This window comes from Molossus molossus, unplaced genomic scaffold, assembly GCF_014108415.1.
Source record: "Molossus molossus isolate mMolMol1 unplaced genomic scaffold, mMolMol1.p scaffold_m16_p_14, whole genome shotgun sequence".
Classification (NCBI taxonomy): domain Eukaryota; kingdom Metazoa; phylum Chordata; class Mammalia; order Chiroptera; family Molossidae; genus Molossus; species Molossus molossus.
Window position 1 is genome coordinate 10563087 of NW_023425349.1, and position 17463 is coordinate 10580549.

Below are 17463 nucleotides of genomic sequence, written 5' to 3' on the forward strand. Positions count from 1 at the left end.
TCGGTTGCAGTTTGTCCCCAGCCCTGGATGGGTTGTACGGGTGGCAACCACTCGATGTGTCCCTTTCATGTTGATGTTTCTCTCTCTCTCTCTTTCTCTCTCTCCCTCCCACTCTATCTGAACAAAAAATGGAAACATGTCCTCGGGCGAGGATAAAAAAAAAGCTGTGGTACATATACACAATGGAATACTGTGCAGCTGTAAGAAAGAAAGATCTCGTCCTTTGAGATGACATAGAGAACCCCTTTATTAATATATGAAATGGAGGGTACAAATTGGACGAAGTAGCTAAAGCTCCCACACAGCCCCTGGTGTTTGGTGGGCACTTAATCCATAGCACCCCAGCTGTCCTTACTCTTCCTGCTCTGCGGATGGAACCACCAGACACTGGGAACAGGAACCAGTCTGTGTCTCCTGTGACTGACAATCTAGAATGATCACATTAGCATGTGACTTGTGCCAAATGGACAACCCAGATGAAGGTGTGAAAAGAGAGGTGTCAGCGACCACTGGGTGCTCTGAGCAGTGGTGCTTGAGCGGGCAGGACAGGTTCGCCAGGACCTAGGGAGGAGGGGACTGAGGCCCACAAAGAGCCCAGGGCTGGTTTGGAACAAGAGGTGCTTATGGTAAGGAGGGTGTTCGGACAGATTGTGGAGGAGCCGGGTACTGGCAGAGATGCTGGTCGGTCCTCAGGGAGCAGGTTCGAGAAAACCTCCTCACCTCCTTCCCTTCCTCCTGCCCAGCGGGGCAGTTGCCGGTCTGGGAAACAATAAGCTTTATCTTCGCAATACGGACTTGGGTTCTAGTCTCAGTTTTGCTGTTTACTAGCTGTGTGACCTGAATGAGCTGTTTAGCTTCCCAGCCTTCATTGCTTCATCTATACCTTGGAGATCGTAACAGTACCCACCACACACTGTTGTCATGAGGATCTAGTGAGGAAATGCCAGTCTAGCCCTTAGCCTGGTGCTGGCAAATGCACAGTAAACAGTGGCTGCTCTCACTGGCTCCCTCTGTGACACTGGCCGTTACATTAGCCTGTAGACCATCTCTCTGGTCACTTTCAGTAAGACCAAAGCTATGGTTATTTGTGTTCTCCAACACAATGTGTTGTATGGTCTTTGTTCTTGTTCTTTCTCCCATTCTTTTGCCCTTGAACCTCCCCCACAATGCCAGGCCTCGTTATTTCACAACAGAATTTAAAATGCTAGGATAAGCTGTGTTTACACTTTTGTTTCTTTTCAAAAAAAAGAAACAAACAAAAGCTCAAACAAGACCTATTTCAGAGTTTTCCTTTCCTTGAAAGAATTGGTGAACTGAGGGAAGACTTGTGGGATCCCCGTAGCCCATGGGGTATTTGGCTAAGAAGGTGTTGTGCCTAGGTGAGATGGGTACTGTGATGTGTAAATTGTAATGCTAACTATGCATTTATATGGGGAAAAAGGAAAGAAAAAACAGTGGATCTTCCAAGTCCCTAGGCAGCTCTAAACTGGTTCCTTTATGAGGTAGAAGAGGTGTTGTTCACCTGGGGGTCAGGGCCCTCCTGCCTCTACCCAATGTTCCCCTCCCCTCCTGGTCTCAGGAAGCTATATTTTTTGTATTTGAACAGCCAGTATGTTTTTTTATTTCACCTGACTCTTTTCCAATTAGTTGCTGCTCACCTCAAGAGAACATAATTAAGAGGGTTCGAGTTATCTGGTGGGGGAAGAATTAAACAAATTGTGAAAGTGCAGGGGACTGCAGGGCCATTAATAAGTCTGCAACATTCCTATTCATGCCTGGTCATTGCTAGGAACGAGCTCATGCTGTAGAACTTACCCAGAAGAGAAGTAGTGTGCATCCCAGGCCTGGAGTTCATCAGAGGACTGGGTGAATGGCCTCCCTGGTATACCAGCACTCCCTTCTTTCCTTTGGCTGAAGTACTGAGCATGTACTGCATGTGCTTTCAGTTCAGCAGCCCTGAGTTCCGATATGGCTCAACTATTTGTAGCTGTGTCACCTTGGGCAAGTTGCCTGACCTTTCTGAACCTGTTTCCCATTCTGAAAATGTGGGAAATAGTGCTATCTTGCAGACTTGCCTTGAGTGGATAAGTAATTCATTGAAGCAACTGGGTTATAGTAGCTCAATAAATAATAGGTCTTTTCCCCTTAAGAGGATTCACATTGAACATAACTTTCAGGTAAAGGCCATTATATTGTCACTGCCTTGACACCAGGAATGGAACCCCTTTCCTTTGCAGGAGAGAAGGGAGAAAGAATCACTTTTACTCTTCCAGGATGTAACTGATGAAGTCAATGCAATAATTCCCAGAGAACAAAGGCCTAGTACAGATATACTCTGTTCTGCTCTTCAGAGGTGTACAGTAGTATCCCACAGTCGCTGTTAGCCATAGGGCAGTTGAGGCACAGTTGTCATGGCCTGCCTGTATATGGACATGGTCATAGCTGTTAATATGATCACTGCTTTAATAATGTGTGTTATTGGTTCTGTTCATGTTACGTCTGATTGTCGTTTTAAATATGTGCAAAGTTGCACTAAGATTCTGCATTGAAATGTAAAGTCGCTGTGAATGCTGAAAGGTACCAGAGCAGAGAACATGGTGTTTTTCTGCTATTAGTGAAACAGATATTTGCATTTATATTTTCTTGAGAAGCAAAAAAAAGTTCTTCTGGGACCTAATAAAGGAAGATAGTTTCTACTAGGTGAAGTTTTATTATGTTTTGTTACTGAGATACCCTTGGAAAAACATGGACGTTGATGATTCTTAATCAGAAAGTGATTCAAGTGAGTTGGACTCTAAATGTGAAGAGCTTTTTAAGAATCACTTAACCAATTCATTTTGCTATGTTTTCCTTTTAATGTAGGTCCAAAAGTGCTAAGTGCTTTTTAAAATTTGTCATTCTACATAAGAAAGTAATGAGTCATAGTTTACTTGGTAGCTTTGCCTTGTTGTTAGTACATAAAATCAAGAGTAATGCCTGGCCAGAGTGGCTCAGTTGGTTGATCTTTGTCTTGTGCACTGAAAGGTTGTCTGTTCAATTCCTGGTCAGGGTACATAACTGGGTGTCGAGTTTGACCCCAGTCAGGGAGCATATAGAAGGCAACCAATTGATGTTTCGCTCTCACATCAGTGTTTCTCTTCTCTTCTCTTTTCTTCTCTCTCTCTTGCTCTCTCTGAGCATATCCTCAGGTGTGAATTAAAAAAAAAAAAAGTAAATAAGAAAGTGATAATCAACCCTATTGAACTCAGCAAGTAGACAGGTGACAGAAGAGTGTGCTTAGAGTGAGGGACCCATGTGTAGAGAGGATGCAGGTCTAGCACCCCACAGTCATCACGGAGTCTCGACCATCCAAGGTTTGCCAGGTATCCATCAGAACTGTGGCAGAAACAGGAAACCATTCTTTGGGCAGTAAGAGAATGGGTCCAGAGGTGCCAGCCATGCCAGGGGCTCAAAGAGAACCCATTTGAATATGATAACAGTCACTTACTGAGCCTACCATGTGCTGCTCCAGTGTTAGGCACTTTATAGATTATCTCTAATCCCTGCAACAATCCCGAAGGATTTCACGGGGGCAAGTACTGCCATTCTAGTAAACACTTTGCCAAGATATAACAAAAATGTAACAAACAGTTCTGCCCTTTGACTTAGTAATTCCATGTTTGGGAATTTGTGCTCAGGAAATTGTTTATTTTCATTAAATGTAACTTAGAGTGAAAAGATGGAAGTGACTTATGTCTAATTCTAGGAATAGATTCAGTAAATTATGGTACACCCATACTTTGTAGACTATTACACAGTTTTTAAAATAATGCCCGGCTGGTGTGGCTCAGTGGTTGAGCATCAACCCATGCACCAGAAGGTCATCAGTTCGATTCCCAGTCAGAGCACATGCTCAGGTTGTGGACCCAATCTCCCCAGTGGGAGGCATGCAGGAAGCGGCCAGTATTCTATTGATGTTTTTGTCTCTCTCCCTCTTCCTTCCTGTGTCTCTAAAATCAATTTTTTTTTTTTTTTTATCCTCACCCGAGGACATTTTTCCATTTTTTGTACAGATAGAGTGGGATGAGAGAGAGGAAGGGAGAGAGAGAGAAAAACATCGACGTGAAGGGACACATCGAGTGGCTGCCACCCGCACAACCAACCAGGGCCGGGGACAAACTGCAACCGAAGTACGTGCCCTTAGCGGGAACCGAACTCGGGTCTCTCTGGACCGCAGGCCGACGCTCCAACCGCTGAGCCAAACCGGCCAGGGCTCAATTTTTTTTTTAAAGTATAAAATAATAATCACAATACTATAGTAAAATATGAGAAATGTTAATGTAGCCAAGGAGAAGACATAAAATATATGCACTCTATAATTTCAAAGATACAAAAATGTTTAAGTGGGCTAATATTGGGGGAGAATAATACAAAAATAAAAGTAGTTGTGTTAAGATGACATTATCGCCCTGGCCGGTTTAGCTCAGCGGTTAGAGCATCAGCCTGCGGTCCAGAGAGACCCAGGTTCAGTTCCCGCTAAGGGCATGTACCTCGGTTGCAGTTTGTCCCTGGCCCTGGTTGGTCATGCGGGTGGCAGCCACTCGATGTGTCCCTTTCACATCGATGTTTCTCTCTCTCTCTCCCTCCCACTCTATCTGAACAAAAAATGAAAAAATGTCCTCGGGTGTGGATAAAAACAAACAAACAAACAAAGATGACATTATCATGGGTGAGTTATATTTTTTCCCCAGAAAAATTTCTTTTTCCAATCAAAAGCCATAAAAGAACAGGTTTCCAAAGAAAACGAACCAGTAGCAGCAAGGACTCTTGAGAATAGAAATTGTTTTCAGAACACACCTAGAATTACCCGGTTACATATTTGCTACATTTAGATGTTAAGGAGATTCTAGGTTTCTTTTCCCTTCTTCCCACTTGGAATTTGTAATTAGAATACATGCAGAGCAAAAATGCAGTAGATTCAGGGAAGTATTTGAGGCTTTGTAAGCAAATGACAACATGTAAAAAGTATTTGTCTAAATTTGCATTCATATAAAACATGGAGCTGCTGTGATTTCAGAATAAATGTGTTTTAAATATTTTCTAAATACAGAGCTATTGCCGCCCTAACAATACTTGGGTAAGAAACTATATTTCTATGATAGACCATTGTTACTCTTTGGAAAATTATTGGGCTTTAAAAAAAGGCCCACGTCACAACACTGAAGAGTGAGTCCCACTTTGTCCCTTCTTACATCTGCAGTCGTTTCTGTAAGGCTCCACTTCCTCTCTCTCAGGGTATCATTGATTTTTATGGCAGGACAAAAGGGCATGGCATTAAAACTGACATATTTAAAATTCTAGAAAATATATATATATTTTTTCAGATAAGAGCCAGTTTCTGTTGAATTATACAGAGGCTTTTGCTGTAGGTGTTTATTTTCACCTCTTTCTCACAATTGTTGGAATATCTTTTTCTGTGCATTAATTCATTGATTAGAATTTCAGTTCTGAAATGCCAGTTAAAACTCAGGGTCATTGGTCAATTGTCTTACTGAATGTAGGAGCTGGGAAAGTTGATAAGATTTGGTTAAACATTATGGATTTGAGTTTTTCTCCCTTCTATTTCGTGGCCATTTTTCTGGAATTCTGCGCTCTTCCTGCTTCCTTTCATTACATCAGGCAAGGTTCCACTAGATGAGACATTTGTAGTCCTAAGACTTCCTGCCAGGGTTCAGACTTTGTATTTTTGACATTGAAGCTGTCGTTTTCCTGAAGCTACTTAATTAGAAACACATTCATTTCAGTGTATACTGGAAAAAACTTGGACAGCAGAGCCAGGCACACTGGGAAGTTTGAGCATTTGTGTAGCTGGCAGCTAAACTAATGGTTTACAGTTTGAGGGGAAAAAATATCGTAGGGCATTTCCTTGCCCCTAGAAGCGAAGAGAAGCTGAATGTGCACAGCAGATACCTATTTTTAAAAGAGAGAAGAAGAAGAAGAAAGAAAAAAGACAACTCCACTTTCACTACAGTTGCGTATATAATTCTTTCTTTGGCTATTGTCAAATACAAAAGTCTTCTAGAAGAATAGTTCCCAAACTGTGCTGCTAATATCCAAGTCTGTTTTACCGGCGCCCAAGATGTATCACTGCTGAGATCTTAGTAAGGAGGACACTTTATATTCCGAGGAATGATTTTTGCTTAAAGAATTTTATTTGTCAAATGGTAATGAGGGAATTGTGTCCTTTCTTATTTTTAAATGTTTGAGCAATTTTCAAATGCACAGCTGATGTTTTAAAACCTTCATTGCCTATCCACTGCTTTCAGGATAAAAGCCTAAACTCTTTAGTATTAAATTGTAAGCAAACCTCTTTTTTCTCATTTCTTACCGCTCCTTGTTTCCCCAGTCCTGTCTCCAAGACAGCATCCTGTAGGTTTGCTCCCACTCCCCCAGCTGCCCCAGAGGAAAGGTTCCTGGTCACCTCGGTCTGAGCCAGGTATCTTTCCTCTCGGCTTGTAAAAGACCCCTTTGCACCTTTCACAGGGTGTATCACATACTGGAGAGACCTACAGAACAGTTGCCAATCGCTCCCTTCCTCCTACTCCTTGACCTCCACCCCCTAGCCCCAAGAAAAAGGTCGGGTAGGAGGTGACCCTCGGGATTTTAGGTTTGGTATTACAAAGTCAGTATGGCACAGAGGAAGAAACTTTGAAGTCAGATTCTAGGTTTGCCATTTACTTTGTTTGGTGGCATTAGATAAGTGATTTAAGCTCTCTGGGCCTGTCTCCTCCTCTATAAATGGGGATAATACGTACCTTGTATGATTGTTGTATGGATTAGAAAGATGAATTTGAACTTCCTCATACAATGCCATTTACACTTATCATTGGTAAGTAACTCATACAGATAATGAGTGCATGTGCGCATACACACAGGTGCCCAGAGTCCTGGACCCTAAGAAAGTCACTCCATAGTGCCCTGGCTTTCAAACTTTGGGAGTTGAGTTCTCTTGTCCTGCTCAGTCTCCATCTTAGGAACTCAGTGCCCTGTGGATGAAGCAGTTGGAAGGGGCTTTGTGAATTTTCGTGCCATCGATGGCATGTGCGAGTTGGGGAGAAGATGCTTTCTGGTAGCTCTCCGCATGCCTTCTCAAAGCAGAGTGGACAGTTAGATCACATCTCTTGGTGACAGAAGGAAACAGCGAATAAAAAATCATTCTCCATTCAACCTTATTAACTGCTTTTCCTGTTGAAGTTGTGGCCATAGTAGTTCCGATTTGTACCAGGAACTGTACAAATCACTTGACGTGTATTTTCTCTCATTCTGATAGCAACCTACCAGTTTGCTTCCAAGATCCCATTTTAGAGATAAGACAAGTGAGGCTGTGCAGTCGCCTAGCTGCTATCTGAGATTAGCACCAGAGTCGGCCTGCTTTCCGCCACCCGTGCTGCTTCCAGTGCGGCCCGCATTTTGAAATTCTTCTGAAGTTTCTAGGCTTGGGAACACAATGTCATATTAGGGTTTTTGTTGTGAAAGGAAATGTAACTGTGCATACGTTTATTAAAACAGTTTTTCTCCAAATAGTGAACCATCTGTAATTTTCTGTCGGAAGCAACAGACATTAAAGCAGCTGTGTGTCTCTGTTTCTCTTCACAGTGCTCCCATGCCCTACCTCATAGGAATCCATTTAAGTTTAATGGAGGTAAGTAGGCGCCTTTCCTCCCCACATCTCCCTACTTGCCGTTTTGTTTTGCTACGTGGCAGTGGAAAAGACAGTGGTGTGTAGAGTCACAGCTCTCCACATGGGAGCGTGTCGAAGCAGCACAGTCTCCCTCCAGGTGCACAGAGCTGAGCACGCCACTTAGACCCTCTCCACTGGGCTCTTGTTTCCAGTGTGTTTCCTCTTTGTATGAAGATTGTCCGTTTTCATGGGCTAGGGAGTGAAGTTTAAAGAGGCAGGAGGAAAAGGGTCCTCAAGGGTCTGAACAAGGGAAGGAAAAGATTTGCTTTTCAAAATTATGTTTTTTTTCTAAACCACTACAACATTACATTTTTTATTGTACAAAATGCGGTGTAAAAAGTATATAGAAGTATAAAGAGGAAAATTAAAATTATCTACAATACCATTATTCTAAATTCAGCCAGTTAGCATTTTACTATTCTTCCTCCTAGTCTTTATTTTATGAGTATATATTTTGTATAAATGTATGTAACTGATGTGTTTTATATATAATTTTATGTTTTTATATGTCATTTAATATTACAGCATGGGGATTTCTACACATTTTTATGTGCTCTCAGTAAGAATAATTTTTAGTTTGCTACTTGTCATTCCACTGTTTGGATATATCACAACTTAACCATTTTCTTATTATTGTAGAACACGTAGGTTTTTTATCATTTTTCACTGATATAAGTAGCATTTCAGTAAACATCTTCACGCATAAGCTTTTATCTGCATTTTGATTTAGTCCTTAGCATAGAACCCCTAATGTAGAAATGCTTGGTAAAGCTACGACTCTGGTGACAGATTGCTTTCTGCATGGCTGTACCAATTAGATAGCAGTTCTCTTAAAGGACTGATCTATGCTTTTGTGAGTGCCATTGGTCTGTAGATATGAACCCTAAGCTTTTCCCTCCTCAGGAGAGAGCTTAAATTTTGCACTGGAGCAAAATGGGGTGGGAGGTGGAGGACTTGCCTATTTTGCACAGGAGATAAGCTCTCCGAGGGAAAATCTAAAGCCATATCCGTCTGCGATGATGCTTTGCATGTCTTAAAGGAAGTGCTACTTCTCTTCTTCTGTTCCCTTCATTTCACGTCGACGAGGACCACCTGCTTCTTCGCTAACTGTTGCACACTGTGCTATTGTGCTTACGAAAATGAAACAAGTTGGTTATCGAAAAACCTGTTTGTTTGACATTGAGAATCTTGATCAAAATAGACCACAGAAATCTGCTCAAATTTCTAATTTGACAGGACGGCCATGTGGCTCCTACATTCTGTTAACAGTTCCTCCTTGTCATCACCCAGCCCTGAGCACATGCAGTACACAGTTTATGGACTATCTTGGATGGTGTATTTAGATCAGATTGAAGAGATTTCTTGGGTGTTTTACCTTTGTTTGTCAAGTTTGGGGGTGTATTCAAAGCTCCTGTGTGAAAATTTTAAATTGAACACTTTCTAATAGGCCTTTAGTGCCAATTGTTACAGAGTTTGAAACACTAATCTAAATACCATTTGGTCTCTTGGAGTCTGCAGCTCCTTTCTGCCTCTCCTCCTGCCCACCAGACTGTTCTGGCAAGGTCTTTTCAGATTCCTTTTCATGTCCCTTTACCTTCAGCATGGTCCAGGTTTCTAGTCTTGACCTGTTTTTCTGCTCTACATGCCCTCTAGTCATCATGTTTAAGGCTTTTTGTTTCAGCTACCAAGGTAATGTCGGTCACTCTCAGCTGTGATTCTAACAGTAGCTCGTCTCTCTCTGAGCATAGGTCCAAGTATTTCAAATGCCAGTTGAACTTCACCTAAGTTTACTACAGACATCTCTAACTCAGTGTCGCGCGCGCACACACACACACACACACACACACACACTCCCTTCTGGTGTTCCGGGCCCTGCGAATGGCGCCGCTGCCTGCAGAGTGCCAGGGCGGGACACACTGAGCACGGGCGAGTGCTCCTCCTCCTCGCTCTTTCTAAAGAGTCACCACGTCTCTGACATGTCTCTCGCCCTGTTTCTTCCTTACTGCCTTCATTGACATTTTTTTTTTTTTTTTTGCTTTTCTTGGATTCTTGCAAAGCCTTATTCATTCATCTGCTAAGCAAAATGAAGGCCTCTTATGTTCCAGACATTTTGCTCAGTCCTGAAGGTAGAAAGGTAAATATAAAATTCAGTTCACAGTCCTGGCATTTAGTGGGTTGACTTCTACTAGCTCACTCTACTTTTGTAGCCCGCCTTCCAGTCTCGCTCTGCACCACCCCCGAGTTCTGCCCAGTCTCTACGCTGCTGTCAAGCCTCTCTGTCCTCTTGCTGTCCCGTGTTAGCCAGTGTGCTCACTGATCCCTAACCATCCCCACATGCCCAGCCCCTGCATGGCTAAGCCCTGCCCTTCTCCAGCTCTTCCAAGAAGTCCTCTCATTTTGTCATTGTCTTTCATTTCCTGTCCCTTTTGCTCTGAGTGGTAGCTGTTTGCTTCCCCTTCATCATCCCTTGGAGCATGAGTTCTTCGAGAACAGGACTGCGCTTCATTTACTGTGGTGTCCTCAGCACCTGGCGGGGCACCAAGCAGGTGCTTTCGGAAAAGAAGGACTAAGTGAGTGCTTGGGAGGCTGAATTCGGAGCGCATTTAGAACCCTCCAGCAGGCATCACTATTTTTAGAGAACCCAGCACCGTAATTTTACTTAAAGATGGACAGAGTAAATTGTTTTACTTTTATATGATTGTAAGTAATTTAAAGCAAGGCCTTTTGTTAGTAAAACATGCGGTGCAAAATATGCATACATTTTTATGCTAAAACTTGAGACAGAGTTTTGCACTTAGGTGAGGGGGTTCATGGCTGCTCTGCTCAGCCTTTGAAAAGCTGTCAGTGAAAAGACTTGGGAAACACTGACCAGGATAAATCTTAGCCCCATCAATTAGCTAGAGTAGAGAGGAGTTTGCCATGCTGAACTCCTGTGTGGTCAGCACTAAAAGAAAAAGAAAGTAGTAGTCGCCGCACACTTGAAGCCAGCAAAGACACTTTCTAGCCAGGTAGCATTTCCCAGGTGTGTTGGGCAGCCATGAACCACCAGTCTTGGACTTGTCTTCTCATCTCCTCTGTGGATTTAACTCAGACTCGGAGCAGTCTAGCCGTGCTTTTTTATTGGGTTTACGTGGTTCTATTATACCCTTCAGATGAGAGGGGTGCTTCCCATGAGATTTCTTCCAGGAACCATGGGCTGTACTACTAGGGGAGAAGCTCATACCTGGGGCCAAGAGAGAGCTCTTGAAGGAAGCAGCTCAGGAAGGCCCATCTCCTCCCGTATACTGGTTTTCTTACTGGCAATTCAGCAAAAGGCTTATTTTTGACTGTCTTGTTATTTTTTCTTGAAAGCTATAGGCACCTTATTATGCCTTTGCATATGTGCCAGAATTTTTTAAACTTCAAATGAATGTGGCAGATGTTCATAAAAGTTTAGAAAAAGCTACCATAGGAAGACTTTTTAACCATTTTTATGACACTCAAATTTGATGCACGAAAAGAAATACAAGTTACAACCTAGTGTGCTCATTTGAAAAAAGGTTATTTTAGGGAAAGACCTAATTCTAGTCTTCATGCTCTTACAGGATGCCCTTGCTGTTTGGTAGATGGTAGCCTGGTCGCCTTAAAGAGTCCACCTTCCTTCTAAAATGACACGGGTATAGCTCATCATCATTCTTAGCCCTCCTGGCTTTTTATCTCATTCTCTCATTTAAGCAAACATTAATTTGAGTCTAGTGGTAAGTTAGCAGGATAGCCAAGGGTATTGGCATAGACCTAGTTTCTTGGAGAGAATGATCATGTTAGCTGGCAGCTAGGAAATAACAAAATGTGGCCAGATTACACAGTGACTGTTGCCTTTTCTTCTCTCAGCCTCAGTTTAGTTCAGGAGATGTTTCTGTAGCCCCTGCTCTGTGCCATGTCTAATAACTGGTGCTTCTCCTTTTTGATAAATGAAAACCTTCATTTCTAAGCCTCACAAACTGCTTGGTGTGTAGTCCTCAGAGTGACATCAGGGTATTTTATATCATTCCTGGTGGCATAGTAGTCAAGAAGGAGGAGGGAAAGGTGGTAGCAGTAACAGTTTCAAACAGAGGCTCAGCTTTGCCTAAAAATTAAGCTCCACCTAGACACCAGGGGGCGGTGGAGGGGAGTGTTCACTGGAGGACTTGGAATTCTGGCTCTGCTACTTCCTGCTGGTGTCACCTTAGGCAAAGTAATTGACCTCTGAGCTGCTTTCTCTCCTGTAAAATGAGGGCAAAGGCTCTACCTCCCCTATAGGATTGTTGGAGGATCCAGTGAGAGAATGGTTATAGGGTGCCTGGCACCTAAAGAATTCAACAAAGACCAACAACCGTTGCTGTTTTTATTTTGTCAGTGGCCTTAAAGCCATTTTCATTGTTAAGTTGATGACTTTAAAATTGTGTTTCAGGGACGTTTAGGTTCCAAGGATCATTGTCATCACTCATTTCCTAGGGAAAGAGAGTTTCAACAAAATTGTTTTGTGCCCGCCCTATTTTCTCCTGGTTTGCAGTGCTGGGGGGCATTGTACCAGGGATGGGAAAGTCTCTAGGTTAAAGCACCATTATCTCACTTTTGTAAAATTGTATAAATGCACTAACAGTCCCCTGCTTGACCACTACCCTGTGGTAGTAACTTAAGGCATGATGCTTTGTTGCTCTGTATCTTCATTTCTTCATCTGTAATAGCGGTCCGTACCCATCTCTTAGGGTTGTGGTAAGGATTACATAGTGAGTCCCATGTATGTCCAGCATATCCTAGTGTCTGCCTGCAGTAGATACGCAGCAAACATCTCCTTCTGCAATAATATTTTGAAAGCCTCTGTGTGCGAGCCACACCCTCGTACTAGGAGTCTGTATAGAATATTGAATGAACATAGTCCTGCCTTCACAAGCTTTGTCTAGAGTAGATATAGACAAGGAGAAAGAATTGTAGTGAATTTTGTGAACCTGGCTTTGAGAGCTATGCTTCTCAGAGGAAGGGAATGCCTAAACTGAAACCTAACAGATAAATAAGAACTCAGCCAGGGGAACAGGTAGTGGCATCTACAAAGATTTAAAGCATTGCCTATGGAGTTTTCCAAGAAGTATGAGTAGTTCAGTATCTGATAGGAACATAGGCTGAAGGAGAGCTGAGCTGAGGAGAGCTAAGGCAGGCAGGCAAGGGCCAGCCATCCAGGGCCTTGTAAGCCGTGTTAAAGAGTCTGAACTTTATAGGGCAACGGAGAGCCATTGAAGAGTGTAAATAGGGGAGGGACATGGTCAGGCCTTCTCCTTCTGGGCCATTAGAAACCCAGTCCTTCCATATAAAATGCTTGGAAACTGCTTAACCATGTTAATAAAGTAAATTGATATTTGTAAAGATCAAGGTAATTCTCAAGTAAATTACACACCACGACCATGTATATAAAATTCAGATGTGTTAGCGTCCCAAACCCAAGCTTCCGAATGGTTCCCTTGCTACCAAGCCACGGCAGAAGTGTTTGTAGTGATGGCTTTCTTCGAGGTTTTAAGCACCACTTTTACTAGATTCTGACTTTTCCTCTCTGTTTCCAAGTACTTTTTATGAATTAGATATTCTTTCTACAGCCCAGTTTGAGGATATAAATGTAGGTTATATACTAAGTGATAGTTCCAGGCAGTAGGAACAGGGGGAGTGAGATCCAGGTACCACATGCGCAGGCGCTCACTACCTCTCCCCTCCAGTGCAGTTTCAGGAGGGCTGTGATGGGTGCACGTGGATGCAGGCCAAGCTCAGAGCAGTCCTCTCCCTTTCTCACAACCCTGTATCTGGGAAGGCTTAGCTGGGGCTCCTAGAAGCGAATTTTGCAGATGCACCAAGTGCTTGGAGCAGCGCTGAGCCACCACTCTGGGGACAGCATCCAGGTGCCGAATCGAGGTTCCTCTCGGTCTCTGGCATCCATATCCCCCCGGTATAGAAAGTCCTCAATCCTTTGTTTGTTTGGGGGAGGTATTTATTTTTAAACAATGTTATAGTGAGTGTAGAAGAGTGTTTCTTGTTTGGCATTGTACCATTTTGCTTCTTTGCAGGCCTCCACAAGTAGACAGTAGTATAAGATTCTGCTATTGATCCAAAACTCTGAGCCATAATTATATTCCATTATCAGTGCCCATTTGTTTATTTGTCCTCACAAGAATTGAGAAATTCATGTGAGTGAGAGTTATTTGCCAGTGCACATTCCTGCTTTATAAGAAGGTGATATTTGCATGAAATATTCCACCTGGTAGTTTCAGTCATAGGTTCATGGAGAGAGCTTCAGCAAGAAGGGAGAGGGCTGGGAGGAAACAGTCTTCTGATTCCCTGCTCACTGCCAGACACTGTGCTAGGTGCTTGACCTGGCTTCACTTGTGAGTGTTTCTGAGAATCTCTCTGCCAAGTAGGAGCTATCCATATTTGCAAATGGAAGCTGAGGCTCAGAGAGGTGATATAATCTGCAGGCCCTCAGCCCCTAGAACTTCTGCTCTGTGCACCCTCCCATCAGGCCATGTGGATTATGCTGTCCCTGCCCCAGTCCTAGGCAGAGAGGCTCCTTCCTTGCCTGAGCCTTTCCCTCTCAAGGTGGCCTCTGTCTCATGCACCGTGGGCTGAGGAGCGGGGAAGGGAGAGCGCCGCCTGGCAGCCTCCGTTTCTGCAGAGAAGCTCTGAGTACACTTGTGACTGGGGCTGTGTCATCAGCCTCTCCATGGCGCCATTCTCTCACCAGTAAAATTCAGATTATCTTATCCATCTCAAAGAGTTGTGAGAATTAACTGACATAATGGATGTGAAGAGCTTTTTGAAGATACCATACAAAACATTATTCTTCCCAGTTGGTGGTATTAAAAAAAAAAAAGGCAAAGTTTAGATCTGTGAAACCCTGGCAACTTGCTTTATTATATAAAGAAAAAAGTAATTGAACAGTAAGTAGTTTGGCTTTGCTGGAGTTTCTTAGCATGGTATTTATTCTCAAAATCATCACATGTGAGTCTCTGTCTCATCTGGAGCATTCAGACCGAAAACTGAGCAGCTCTGCCCAACTGAGGGCCTGAGTGGTCCTGGATGTCACCTGACATTTCCCTTGGGAGCTCCCTCCTCTGTGCATCTGCATTTGAAATGAGTGTGATTCTTAAGTGTCACTTACCCTAGTGTTGGAATTCGTTAGTATAAGACAATTTATGTAATCAAAGGGAGCAAGTACTTTTGGCTGATTTCAGTATCTCTTGCAGTCAGTACATTTTCAGTCTAATGTGTTGTGACTGAAATATTCTCTTGTGAGATGAGATGAGCCTCTGTTATATTTTAGAAAAACTGAGTAATGTATGAGGGAGAATCCCAGTAGAAAATGTGAAGCCATAACTGATGCTTTTGTTTTCCAATTTTCCTATCATCACTTAGTCAGTCATTATATGTAAGTTCCATTTAGCAGTGTTAAAACTGACTTCAAAGAAAACTTAAAGTTTATAAATTGTTACTAAGAAAAGCTTGAACTAATCAAAGTCCTGTCAGATTAAGATAAGGAGTAGCATGCAAGAAGCTATGTAGCAGAGTGGAAAGAACCGGTCTCTAGCCCTGGCTGGGTTGTACAGTGGTTAGAGCTTCGGCCTGTGGACTGGGGAGTCCCAGGTTCGGTTCCCGCTAAGGGCATGTACCTCGGTTGCAATTTGTCCCCAGCCCCGGTTGGGGTTGTATGGGTGGCAACCACTTGATGTGTCTCTCTCACATCAATGTTTCTCTCTCTCTCTTCCTCCTTCTCTCCCTCCTGCTCTATCTGAACAAAAACTGGAAAAATGTCCTCGAGTGAGGATGAAAAAAAAGAAAGAAAGAAAATGAATATGCTTTAAAAAAAAAAAAAAAAAAAGAACCAGTCTCTACGTTATGTGAACCCAGATGCAGATTCTAGCCCCACCACTACCAGGTGACTGTAACCATGCCCCTTTGTTTAAACCAGAGACCAGTTTAGCAGGGAGATAAAAAGGTGTAGTGACCATCACACAGTTGGACTGCTTTACACAACATTGCTATTATGTTGTTCTGTTAAGAGATGCCTATTGGAGATGCTGCACTGAGCCACAAAATTGCTGTCACCCCTTTGAGGGAGATGCTGGTTTTGCAGAAGGGATGTTAAGGTGCCTCTCTGAGCCTCAGATTCCTTGCTTACAAAAAGAGTAGATTTCTCACCTCACAAGAGTTTTTAATGAGAAGTTAATGAGAAAATTTGGTGCCTACCATGTGTCAGGTACCAAAAAATAGAAGTTATTATAGTAGTCCCCCTTATCTATGAGAGATACATTCCAAGACCCCGGTGGATGCCTGAAACCACAGATGGTCCTGAACCCTGTACAGGGTGGGGCAAAAGTAGGTTTACAGTTGTGAGTATGCAAAACAGTTTATTCTTGTATTATTTATTAATTATTGTATTATTTTCCATATGAACAACTGTAAACCTACTTTTGCCTCACCATATATGCTGTTTTTTTCTTACATAAACATATGTATGGTAGTTTAATTTATAAATTAAGCATAGTAAGAAATCAATAACTAATATAAAATAGAATAATTATAACAATATACTGTAATAGAAATTATTTGAATATGAGCTCTCCCTCTCTCTCTGAAAATATCTGGAATTTTCTATTTAATATTCTTGGACCATGGATGACTGTGGGTAACTGAAATCATAGAAAGCAAAACCACAAATAAAGGGGAACTACTGTATATGTGTATCAATGTTATATGCATATAGAACTGATCATTTTTCTTTAAAACAAGCTAAAAGACATTTGCTTAAGATCGGCTCTGCCGACAGTGTGGTATAGCCAGGGGAAAGGGGGATCGGGTGAATGGAAGAGGGCAAAGGGGAGACGGAAAGGAAGAGACTTCACTTTGGGCGATGGGCACACAATGCAGAGTGGGGATGATGCTTGTTGAGTTGTACACTTGAAACTTGTATGGTTTTGTGAACCAGTATCACCCCAATAAATTCAATAAATAAAAAATATTATTTAAAATGCTCTCCCCCAAAAAGATTGGCTCTGCCCTCTTTTTTAGCCTCTTTTTGTGTTTTTAATGAGTGACTTTTTCTAACTTGTCATTAGCTTAAAGGCACTTTTAACTGAGCACAGCCACATAGAACTGGTGATTTCATAAACTCCTTGCAAGTGATTAGGGGCGGGGCCATTGTGGGCTCTCAGAGACCAGCAGTGTGATGATTGAAGAGCGGTACCCTTGGCCTAGTCAAATCCCACTTGGAATCCGGGCACATGTGGTTTTGTTTAACACCATGCTCAGTAGACTCCTGGTACGGGTTTGTGACCATCAGGCATTTGTTGTTGATATGTGAGGTCACCACAGTGGGGGTGTTTGTCAACCAAATTAAACTTCCTCTTAATGACCTAAAGTAATTGATTCAGAAGGCCTTTAAATGAGCCACGGCAGTGTGTAGGCAAGCTGAAACCCAGCATTTTCTGCACAAATTATTGCACATTATTATTTAGGATCTTTCTGTTTGTTTTTGGTTTGACTTTGTTGGGGAAAATATGGATAGACCATGGGGTTTGGGGGCAGGCAGTGAGCCTGAGCTTGAATTCTAGCTCCACTGTTTGTCTGTGTGCAACTTTAGCAAGTCACTAAGCTTCCATGCATGTGTGCCTTAACATCCCCATCTGCAAAATGGGGACAACTGCCTTAAAGTGATGACAATTTAAAACAATATGACTAAAGTTCCA

The 17463-nt window shown here is 42.6% G+C and overlaps 1 protein-coding gene across 6 annotated transcripts in view; it reads left to right on the plus strand.

The window, feature by feature from the left end:
* DENND1A (DENN domain containing 1A) overlaps window positions 1-17463 on the plus strand; it is a 491959-nt gene that overhangs the window by 285103 nt on the left and 189393 nt on the right. For all 6 annotated transcript variants that reach the window (XM_036261261.1, XM_036261264.1, XM_036261259.1 and 3 more), the window contains one exon: window positions 7636-7681. In XM_036261261.1, the coding sequence (XP_036117154.1) occupies window positions 7636-7681 (46 nt within the window). The remainder of the gene's footprint in view (window positions 1-7635; window positions 7682-17463) is intronic.